We start from the raw sequence: 12,671 nt of genomic DNA on the forward strand, positions 1-12,671 counted from the left end.
TTTGGCACCATACAGATATCTTTTCTGCGTTTTGCAGTTTGTTTTGACCTTCTGATGACTTCACTAGACGACAAACGATAGCATCATCTGCAAGCAACCTAAGACGGCTGCACAGATTGTCTCCAAAAGCGTTTATAGATACGGAACAGCAGAGAGCGTTTAACACTACCTTTGGGAACGCCAGGAATCACTTCTGCTTTACGAGATGACTTTCCGTCAGTTACTTCGAACTGGCAGAAAATGGCGAATCCAGTCACATATCTGAGACGATGTTGCATCAGCACGTAATTTGACGACAAGCCGCTTGTGTGGTATAGTGTCAAAAGCCTTCTGGAAATCTATAAATACGGAATCAATTTGAAATCTCTTGTCAATATCACCCAACACTTCGTGGGAGTTAACAGTTGGTTGTGTTTCACAAGAACGATGTTTTCTAAACTGTGTGTGAATAGACCGTTGTTTTCGCCCTGCGGGGTAGCCGCGCGGTCTAGGGCGTCTTGTCACGGTCCGCGCGGCTCCCTCCGCCGGAGGTTCGAGTCCTCCCTCGGGCATGGGTGTGTGTGTTGTCCTTAGCGCAAGTTAGTTTGAGTTAGATTAAATAGTGTGTAAGCTGAGGGACCGATGACCTCAGCAGTTTGGTCCCATAAGACCTTACCACAAATTTCCAATTTTTTAACCGTTGTTTTCGCGGTAATTCATATTGTTCGAACACAATATATGTTCCAAAATCCTGCTGCATAACGGCGTTGATGATATGGGCCTGCAATTTAGTGGACTACTCCTACTGCCCCTTTTGAATACTGATGTGACCTGTCCAACTTTCTAGTCTTTGGGTACGAACCTTTCATCGAATGAGGGGTTGTATATGATCGTTAAGTATGGAGCTATTGCATCAACATAGTCTGGAAGGAAACTAATTGCTATACAGTCTGGACTGGAAGACTTGCTTTTATTTAGTCATTAAGTTGCTTCACTACTCCGAGGGTATCTATTTCTAAGTTACACATGCTGGCAACTACGAGTATTCTTGATTCGAATCCTGGAATATTTACTTCGTTTTCTTTGGTGAAGGTATCTCGTAAGGCTGTGTTTAGTAACTCTGCTTTAGCAGCATTGTCATCGATAATACTTCCAATGGTATCGCGCAGAGAAGGTATTGATTGTGTCTTCCTGCTGGCATACTTTACATACGACCAGAATCTTTTTGGATTTTCTGCCAGGTTTCGAGACAAAGTTTTGTTATGGAAACTATTAAAAACATCTCGCATTAAGGTCCGCGCTAAATTACGAGCTTCTGTAAAAGATCGCCAAATATTGGAGATTTTGCGTTCGCTTAAATTTGGCTTGCTTTTTTTGTTATTTATGTACAGTTCTGACCCGTTTTGTGCAGCAAGGGGGATCTGCTCCGACGTCTGTTTATTTATTTGCTGTCGATACTACTTCTTTGACTTCAAGCCACATCTGGTCTACACTTACCGGTACATTGTTTATTTTTAACGAGTGGAGATTGTCTCTGAGGAAGGCGTCAGTGAATTTCTATCTCCTGTTTTGAATGGGTATATTTTTCGTTTATTTTTGGAGGATTTTGGAGTTACAATATTCAGTCTCGATACGACAACCCTGTGTTCACTAATCCCTGTATCCGTTTTGATGCCTGTTATTAGTTCAGGATTCTTTGTTGCTAAGAGATCAAGTAATTTATACCAAATAAATTAGCAAACGACAGAGCTGATCACCCTCGGAACACAAAACGGTCAGAACACTGTTGCAGAAAGAAGAAAGTCTGGGGATATTTCGTCTGTCTCATACATCTTGCACACCAGATGGGAGAGTTTTGGCTGACTCTCCCAAGGCTATCAGCCCTTGTTTCACCTTAGATCTTTCAGAGCTCTGTCAGGTTCTTCTAGCACTATCATATCTCCCAGCTCTTCACTATCATATCTCCCAGCTCTTTTTCATCTGTGCCCACTTCCCTTTCTGTAATATTACCTTCTAGTACAGCTCCGTTGTATAGTCCCTCTGTATACTCCTTCCACCTTCCAGCTTTCCCTTGTTTGCTTAGGACTCGTTTTCCATCTGAGCTCTTGATATTCATACATCTGCGTCTCTTTTCTCAAAAGGCCTCTTTGAATTTTCCTGTAGGCGGTACCTACCTTTCCCCGAGTGAAATATGCTTCTCAATCCTCACATTTGTCCTTTAGCCCTTCCTGCTTAGCCGTTTTACACTTCCTGTGAAATTGATTTTTTAAACGTTTTTATTACCTTTTGCCTGCTTCACTTGCCGAATTTTTACATTTTCTTCTTTCATCAGTTACATTCAATATCTCTTGTGTTATACAAGGATTTCTACTAGGTCTTGTATTTTTACATATTCGAGCATCTGCTGCCTTCACTATTTCATCTCTTAAAGCTACCCATTCGTCTTCTAGGGCACGTTAAATACGAACTGAGTTACTTGAAAACATATTGTATGTACTACTCGATTGTGCTACCAGATTCCTAAGCTTAAAAAAATGAAGAATGTGATTTTCGTTGAACTGAATCACCACGAAACCGTGCCCAGTTTCCGCCAAATGAAGTCTGGTTCACTACTTACTATGTAAATCACAACGATAGTTAAGCGCATGTTTTTCGTATTTCACCTTATCATCTCTTATCAGAAGACTAATCTATAAACTTATTTTCATATTTACTTGCGTCCGCAGTTCTGCAGTGCTTTAAAAACGACACTTCCCATCTGATTTTTTTAATTAAATATTTCACCTCAGCATGTGAAAATATTTCAGTGTCGCCAGCCTATGTAGCGAGAGAAGATCATCACAATAAAAGAAGACAAACCAGAGCTCGTACAGAAAGATTTAAGTGTCCATTTTTTCACATGCTGCTAGAGAGTGGAACGGTAGATAAATAACATAGGCCAACGATGGAAAACGTTTTTGGTGAAAATGCCTTATTCTTATGTTTTTTAGGGTGGGAAATCCAAATATACTTTAAAAAACTGTATCACCCACCATTTCTTCACATTTTACAGTTAAATTTATTGAATTAACCGATTTTTTAAAGAATTTAACAGCTTTTATATAGTTAAAATAATTTTAAATGGAGGTTTAATGAATGTATGTGACATTGGTAGCACTGCTGAATAACATTTGCTGGCAAAAAAGGTCAATCCTATTTTTGTGTTAGCAGATGGTGTTTTGTTTACTGTCAGCCTAACCTCACTTTTCCGTTTCCTGTACATGTGCTCAGCACCGCACAATGTCTAATCGTGGTTGTAAAAACTCCGCTGACAGCTTTTGATCTATTTGTGGTGAATTTGTGATTAAAAACACCAAAGAAACATTACAGACTTTGTGAACAGGGTTTAACTATCGTTCCTTGGAACTAAAATTGGTGATCAAGATAAATCTTGGGTGCTGCATAAGGTGTGTTATGTGTGTGTTGAAGATCTGAGAAAATGGTCCAAAAAGGGGAAAAGCCTTTAGATTTGCTATTCCTATGATATGGATCGAGCCAAGAAATCATTACGATGATTGCTACTTTTGCACTGTTGATATTACTGGCCATAATTCGAAAAATAACAAGTTAATAAGCCACTCTAACCTTCCGTTTGCCATCTGACCAGTAGGACGTGGTGTCGATTTGCCAGTTCCTAAACCACCAGATGATTTAAATTCTATTCCAACAGAAGTATTTTCTGACGTACAATCTAATTTAGATGAACCAGATGATGATAAATTCCATTTGTAATACAGAAAGCTAGAGCCCAAATTGTTTACTCAGTCCGAGCTTAACGATTTGGTTAGGGATCTGGGCTTAACGGAAGAAAAAGCTGAATTGCTTGGCTCTAGATTAAAAGAAAAGAACTTATTGGCAGTTGGAACCAGCATATATATGTATAGAAAGAGAGAGCACCAATTTTCCACGTTTTTCAGCAAGAAGGTTATTTAGTGAACTCCTCAGATATTCCCAGTCTGATGATGAGTTTGTTACTGAATACAAAAAGGAAGACTGGAGGCTATTTATTGATTCATCCAAAACTAGTGATGGAAAAACGCTATCAATGCCGCTGGAACACCAGCATAATGAGGGACTACTGTTGGTCACTTCACTGAGAAGTTCAGCAAACGACTCATCGTAGAAAAAGCTACACAAGAAGCTACAAAGAAAAAAGAAAATGTAAACCAATTCCAGCTGACAAGTGAAATCTCTATTAACACATATCATTGTTTTAAGAAACTACCGGCGTTCAATGGCGAGGTTATCAGTGCCCTGACAAATAATAAAAGAAACGAATGTGGTAAAAGGGTTATGTTATCACACAGTCAGGAGCAAAGTTACAAAATGACACTCATTCACTCTCGCTTCACTTGTGATGACTGACTCGATCACTCTATGTGACACGCCTTAAGACAACGGAGAAGTGTGAAAGAGGTTCGAAGAAGAGAGCCAGGCAGTTTTACATATCATTAAAACCATACGGACTAGTGAAACAATAGCGGATGCGTTTGACATCTGTGTCAGACACTTGGGGGCGGCCGGGCGATTGCCTTTATACAGACAACCTGTTTCTCGCAATTGCTCATGCCATCGTCTAATGCTCTGTGCTGTAGAAGGCTCCCCGCCATACCTAGCACGAAAGTTACGTCGACTAGTTACAGACTCGCACTGCGCAAAACGTAGAACACAAAACGCTTTCTGTTGTCCTAACACCATTTTTACTAGAACTGAAGTGGGCGCACACTGCTGCTACCTAGCGGGAACCATTTAAAACTCGAGAGTTTCCTTTTTTTTATCAATACATTGTTCACGCACATATCTCAAATAACATAATAGTTATGATTTTTTTTTTAAATCGGATGATTCTTATTGGTACACCCTGCACTGTAATAACAGAAGGCTCTACCGATTTCAGGTGTAAAATGCTTGTAGCGTGATAATATTTGTAATAATAATTTCTATGTAATGCATACCATAAACTATGACTGTTTTTTCAGTAACATTTTGAGCAGCAAACTTGTCATTATAGGATATAAAACAGGACATTTTGTACTTAATTTGGCACGTAACAGACCACTGGATATTTAATAATTGCGATTAAGTAATGCATAACCTATAAATTATGACGAACTTTGAATAATATTTGGAGCACTAAAATTTACGATAGTTTAGCAGCAATGTAAAATTTCAATTGGGTTAATAAGGTGTGTGATCACTAGACCACGGATTTTTAGGTCGTAAAAAAGTGTGTTTTAGGCACCTAAAATAGGCTCCTTCAGTAGTTCATTTAGGCTATATTAAACCTAAAATAGGCTCTAATAAAAATGATGCAGAGAAAATAAAAATTAATTAAAATACACACTGTTCACAGTATGAACATCTTATTAGTCATTAAAACAAGGGGAATGAATATTTACACAGTTACAGAGCACAGCAATCTACAACATTAATGTTGAACATAACTCCAAATATTTTTGAGTTCATGCAAGATAAAGATCTCCGTAAAAAAGATGTGGCAATGGTGTAATTAATACATTCGTAGTTTCACATATTCTGACCATAGTTGGTTTCATAATAAATAACCAAAATCTTTTCTAGGTTTTCTAGTGAAAAACTGTGGCGCTTGTCAGTCGGAATCAATTTATACTCTAAAAAAGAGTGTTCTACATCGACAGATGTGACAGGGGTGTACTTCATTTTCGGCACATGTTGGACAGTAATGCTGCAGTCAGGAGTGCTGGATTTTCCACTAAGTATGTCGGCAGCTGCACACAACTGCTTCAGGCCAGCGTTCTTCTGCAAAACCGTTTGCATTTTTGCCCGTACTTTTTCTCCTACTTCCTTCATTAATTTTCATTTTGACTTCTTCAAGCAAAGAATTATTGTCTCTGAGCCTTCTAATTGTTAAATTATTCTTGCCATGAATGTGTAGTGGGCCCTAATGTAAGATACGTCGCGTTTTAAAGAAGAATGTTTGAGTAACTCCATTGCTGCAATTACGGATGCAGCATCCTCCGGTATATTTTCAACCACCTTCTGGACAGCTGAGGGATGCGTACTATAGTATTCTGCTGCTATCAGCCACGTGCCCCAGCGGGTGACAACAGGCTCTGGCGGCAATGGGACATCTGGAAGATGTTCTTTGAATGCCTGTATTCTTATGGTGCCTTAACAAAAATTTTCTTCGCCATAGATATTACTTTATTTACTTTAGGAAATTGTAGCCTTACTTGCTCTGCTATGCGGTTGATCCCATACACTACACAAGTTACGCGCAGCATCAATGGGTAGAATACTTTTAATAGTTGAAACGCTGCTATGATATATGCAGCAGCATCAGTGACGGCCAGAAGCACCTTATTCTCATCCACTCCCTTTGGGTAAGGCACCTTAAGCTCATTGTTCACAAACTGTGCTATTGTTTGTTGGTTAGTTTTTGCAAGCTGTTTTGAGTAAATCAAATGAGCCCTGGAGGGAGCATCTGGATCTAGCTTGCCAATAATCAGGTTTGCAATGTAACGGCCAAGACTGTCAGTAGTTTCATCCACAGAAATCCATATACAAGATTCTCCAACATCTTTTCGATTCTGTGCAATGCAGCATTGTAAGCTGAATCCACATAATTCTAACATGAAGTTGACTCTGCACGAATAGACTGATGGCAGTACTTCTCAAGAAAACCTATGAAAATAGGGTTTTCTAGTTTCCGAAAGGGGATGTTTGCTGCGACAAGTGCATGGCACAAATCACTGAAGAACTTGTTTTTTTCGGAGGATTCATCAGATTTATTGGTTAAAAGAATTTGCTTCAATTTTGACTTTCGTTCAACATTAGCTTTATGTGCGATTCCATCTGCATGCTGAGTTAAGTGAGATTTCTTAACACTCGAAACCTAATACGAGAGAAAAGGGAAATGCAGTTTAGAATCGCATATAAAGAGTATTTCATATTACTAAAGGATAGCGATAAAAAGAATCCTAAGTGACAGTCTAAGAAAAACATCAACTAACCTCCTTGTTGCATGCTTGGCAGAAAATAATTTTCCCATCTGTTGTATAATGCGGAAAATCTTGCAGCCACTGCCTTATACGAGTAGACTTGTAGACTTTGAACTAGCTGTTTTCGGCATAGCGTAGTATTCTCGCACAGAAACTAGAATTTATTTTGAACTTAGAACGTCAGTAACACTTAACACGTCGGTCGCTACACAATGTACTGATTTGTTTTCGCTGGGAAAAAGTGAACGATGACCTGTCTTTTTTTTTTTTTTTTCCTTTTACTGCGGAGTATGGGAGCGGTAGGGGACGTACCGTACTCGTTGCTGCACATATGGCACCTGAAAGATGGCCGCCCCTTCTGAACAAGCGAATGGAATCTACCGGTGCTTCAGATGAAAACATCTCACTACTGGCAAATTATTTTTCGAACCGGAAAATTCACGTATAATACCTTTCACGAAACAGAGTAGTTTGATAGGACTGCCTGTAGACAGCAGCGAGAAAATGCGCGAAGGGCAGTAATTTAGCTATAGAGGGCGTCTACGATTAAGTGTGATTTTTTAATCCGTGCTCAGCTTAAGGCCTATGAAACCGTTTCTTTGCGAAAATACACAGCTGGCCAGAATCCTAAGAACGAAATAATTCCATATATACCATTTAGTACTCCCACGTTCGATTGTAATGTGTAACTCAAATCTTTGACCGGTTCCCATTCGCTCACCGAAGTTAAGCACCGTCGCGCTCGGCGCGAACTTGGATGGATGGCCATTCAACCGTACCGAGTGCTGTTGGTAGTAAGGCAAGCAAAGGAATTGTAATCAGTCTCTAACGACCGTCGCCTTCGACGAGACGTAAAGCCCAAAGTTTACTTCCTCTTTCTAATCTATGAAAACACAAGAACTCTACGTCAGATTAACGAAATATGTACTTTTTAGGATTTTGATGCCGAAATAGGCAAAATTAGGCGTCAACGTCGAAATACGCAATTTTAGGTCCTATAGAACTAACGGTATTCAGTTTAGTTAGTCATGAAACGTATAAGTACCAACTTATATGCAAATTGGAGCTTAGGAAAAAAATAGGTTTTAACCTAAAGATCCGTGATCTATTTTTTACATATGAATAATAAAACACCTAGAAAGAGTATTTGGTATTAACAGGGATAGCGATATAAAAAAATAAAAAAAGACCGAAGTGTTAAGCAAATACGAAGCATGAGCGCATATCAACTAGTCACCTTGCTGCACGCTGGGCAGAAAATATTTTTTTCTCTCTGTCGTATAGTGTGGAAAAACTTGGAGCCACTGTCTTATATGATGAAATATGCACTTTATATGATATTAAAGCCGAAATAGGCAAAAATAGGCACTAACGTCGAAATAGGCTTTTTTAGGTCGTATAGAATTAACGCTATTAAATGTAAATAGTCATGAAACGCATAGGTACAATTTTTTATGCAAATAGGAACTCAGGAACAAAATAGGTTTTTACCTAAAATCCGCGGTCTAGTGATCACCAAGGACGGCAAAGCATGCTCTGCAAAGTTTGGTAAGGAAATTTTCTGGTAAGGCGTTCCACTCTCCCATCAGCGCGGTTGACAACTGCTTGACGACGCTGGTGCATGTGGACGGGTTGCACACCGCATCCCACACGCGCTCGGCGGCATGTAAGTCGGGAGAACGAGCATGTCTGTCCAATCCCCGAATATCCTGAAGTTCCATAGAGCTCCTGCACCTTTGCTGTTAGATGAAATTGCCTATTGTGATCCATAAAAATGCACTCAAACCTGATTGTACTCCTGAGAAAATGGTTCAAATGGCTCTGAGCACTAAGGGACTTAATTCCTGAGGTTATCAGTCCCCTAGAACTTAGAACTACTTAAACCTAAACCTAAGGACATCACACACATCCATGCCCGAGGCAGGATTCGAACCTGCGACCGTAGCGGTAGCGCGGTTCCAGACTGTAGCGCCTAGAACCGCTCGGCCACACCCCTGAGAAAACATGCTGGGAAGGAGTACAGTGTAACAAAAACTTTGACTGGTGTGTGAAGCGCGTTCAAACATTTCGAGGTCAGTACACCCATGCAACAGTATGCCTTCGTACATCATAGGACCTGGATCACCAAAACGACCGTGTTAGACAATGTTGCTGGGTGCTTTACGTGCTGCCACCTTTCGCCAAATGAGGGTACCTCCAGAACTGTGCCTAACATGATGTCTTCACGTTTGCGGTGACTCGGCCTTTCGGCGTGTGTTGGCAGCGTCGTTCACGCAGACGGACCCGGACTGCTGCGGCTCGGACCGCGGCCACCGCAACTGCCTGCCGCTGAGCCTGCCCCGCGACGACGCCTTCTACCGCCAGCACGGACAGACCTGCATGAACGTGCTGCGCTCCAGCGCCGCCGTCCCACAGGAGTGCCGCCTCGGTACGTAAACACTGCCTTCAACCTAACTAGGGGAAGCGTACTTACCTCTGTGCGCTTCTGGCATCTAGTGGTAGTGTTACTATGAATGACCGAAATTGGAGAATGTCGACTTTCACCGGTGAATGCCAACAGAAACCAAATACATCGGTGAAAAATCGAATATTTCATTACATTGTTGTACATTCGGATCCTCTCCGGTGTGTGTCGACAATCACAGATATGCTCTGGTGGAGGTCCAAAACAAGCGACTGGCTCTCTCCCGCCAAATCCTTTGTTCTGCTCGGAGTCAATCAGCTTTGTCAGTCTTATGCAAGCTTTGATAACGCGAGCAACGTTTTCTTAATTTTTTTCCGATACCCTAATTTATACTAAATGGTTCAAATGGCTCTGAGCACTATGGGACTTAACATCTATGGTCAACAGTCCCCTAGAACTTAGAACTACTTAAACCTAACTAACCTAAGGACAGCACACAACACCCAGTCATCACGAGGCAGAGAAAATCCGTGACCCCGCTGGGAATCGGACCCGGGAACCCGGGCGCGTATACTAAATGCATACTGCAGCAAATCGTGATCTTTTTCATGAAAAGTTAAATGCATTAATTGCGGGTAAACGAGAAGGCGTTTTCATTTTTGTCAAGAAAAGTATTCTAAAATACTTTCTGAAGTGGTTTCTGCTAAAATTAAATGCAACACACCTTTGGATTACAGACGATTAAAACGTTTTGATGTTTTAAAAATTAATGATGAAGAGAAGTTATTTGTACCATTAAAACTAGGGGAAACGAACATACAGTATTATGTTACCAATGAAGAATTGTACAGTATACTATATGAAACTCACATCAGAATAGGCCACGGAGGAACAACACGTATGCTTAAAGAGTTGCAAGTTAAATACAAAAATATTACAGATGAAGTTGTAAAGTTGTATTTAAATTTATGCTAACAGTGTCAAATGAAACACAGTGCACCTAAGAAAGGTATTGTTGTGAAGCCAATGGTTAGTTCTGAATTGAACTCAAGATCTCAAGTTGGTCTGTTGGATCTGCAGGCAATCTGAGATGTCGAATATGAGTTCATAATGGTGTATCAAGATCATTTAACTAAGTTTGTCCAGTTACGACCTTTGAAAACTAAAAGAGCTGAAGAAGTAGCGCATCACGTTCTTTCAATATTTTGACATTTGGTGCACCAGCAATATTGCAATCAGATAATGGTAGAGAATTTAGTAATCAAGTCATATCCGAAATATGCGCTATGTGGAAAGATGTTTAAATAGTTCATGGAAAGCCTCATCACAGACAAACACAAGGCTCAGTAGAAAGGGCCAATCAGGATATACAGAATATGCTAACTGCATGGATGAATGATAACGATACAAATAAATGGTAAGATGGTTTGTCCTTTGTTCAATTTGCCAAGAACACTACATACCGCGAAGGAATACGCCAAAGTCCTTATGAAGCCATGTTTGGCGTTAAAGCATAAAGAGACACAGCATCGTCTTTTTTGCCTGGCGAACAAATCGCAAATATTGAAACTGAAGAACAACTCGAAGAAGTTGCCAATACTTCTGAAACCGAAGAGCAGCTTAAAGAAACTGTTAATGCTTATAAAAAAAAATTAAACGGTGATCATACCGAAAACCATATTCCAAATAAAAATATTGTCGACCTACAACGTCTTCACATCAAATTCTGAAAAACACGAGTTGATTTCTACAAATCCACGTGCTGCCGCCATTATGCCACAGCAATACTAATTTATAAACAATGCCCCAGCAGGCAGGAATGTGACAACCAAGTTCAAACTTTGCGGTACAAGATAAACGGATAAACTCAGAACGAATTTTTTTATCCAGTACTCTTCATTCCTAGTAATACCTGAAGTATAATAGGATTTTCATTACCCGTCCATGGAAACAAGCGGACTCACCATTCAACTGTAAATATGTTCAAAATTGAAGGAGCCAACAGCTTGTCAACTATTAGCCTACGAAAGAACTGCTATAAATTTAAGCATGTCTCTGGGCACCGACGTCGCAGGCAGTTTTTAAAAAAGTCGAAGTATAAATTTAAATACTCCGCCGTTCATGTGTGCCGGCCGGTGTTGAGTGAGCGGTTCTAGGGGCTTCAGTCTGGAACCGCGCGGTCCCTAGGTCGCAGGTTCGAATTCTGTCTCAGACATGGATGTGTGTGTTGTCCTTAGGTTGGTTAGGTTTAAGTAGTTCTAAGTTCTAAGGGACTGATGACCTCAGATGTTAAGTACCATAGTGCTCAGAGCCATTTGATCCATTTGAACTCATTTCAAATGTTCGAATGTGGGTGAAATCTTATGGGACTTAACTGCTAAGGTCATCAGTCCCTAAGCTTACACACTACTTAACGTAAATTATCCTAAGGACAAACATACACACACCCACGCTGGAGGGAGAACTCGAACCTCCGCCGGGACCAGCCGCACAGTCCATGACTGCAGCGCCCTAGACCGCTCGGCTAATCCCGCGCGGCTTGAGTTCATTTGTGCAGTAACAATGAGATGCTAGGCAGAGTATGCTTTGTACCATTATAATGCGTCGTTCTATGGTATGATGTAAGAGGAAATTATTCCATGGCTCCCAAACACCCCTTAATATCTCATTTGTTATTCATGTGGTAACTGTGCGAAATATACGATGAGGTCAGCAGAAGCGCTGTAGCCTACCTCACGTATCATATAAATGGTAACGGTACGATTTACAGACTATTTCGGACGTCTATCGATCAGAAATAGGATGACGAGCTTTTAAAATACTATACAGATTGTTTCCTTATATTGATCCTGAATTTATGGATTTTACACTCTGTGACTGCTGACACTGACCTGAGGCAGGAGGTTTCCTACTGCTTCAAGATTCTATTGATACTCGATGGAAGTCTTTTCACTTCATTATTTGCGATTGCTAAGCATAAGGGAAATAATATGCACAAATAAGACGCACTACTTGTCAACAACATAAATCTTCAACAACATAGGCTGTTACTAGAGGATAGTAACTTCATTCATTTACTTCATTTTCCTGCTAAAACTACTGCTCCTCGTATGGTTGCTCAGAATCACACACAAAACCAATAGTTATATTACGCACAGCCTGATGCTAACATTCAAAACAAAATAACGGCATATCTTTTCACGTTACCCTGCTGTTTCAAGTAACTCCATTTTACAGTACTGGTTTTTACACCGTATTCAAAAGAAGAA

At 40.3% G+C, this 12,671-nt stretch overlaps 1 protein-coding gene across 1 annotated transcript in view; it reads left to right on the forward strand.

Annotated features, from left to right (window-relative positions):
- The window catches only part of LOC124594442 (peroxidase-like), a 137,609-nt gene that overhangs the window by 55,967 nt on the left and 68,971 nt on the right, over positions 1-12,671 (forward strand). The window contains exon 7 of the mRNA XM_047132817.1: positions 9,262-9,426. Within this exon, the coding sequence (XP_046988773.1) occupies positions 9,262-9,426 (165 nt within the window). The remainder of the gene's footprint in view (positions 1-9,261; positions 9,427-12,671) is intronic.

This window comes from Schistocerca americana, chromosome 2, assembly GCF_021461395.2.
Source record: "Schistocerca americana isolate TAMUIC-IGC-003095 chromosome 2, iqSchAmer2.1, whole genome shotgun sequence".
Classification (NCBI taxonomy): Eukaryota; Metazoa; Arthropoda; class Insecta; order Orthoptera; family Acrididae; genus Schistocerca; species Schistocerca americana.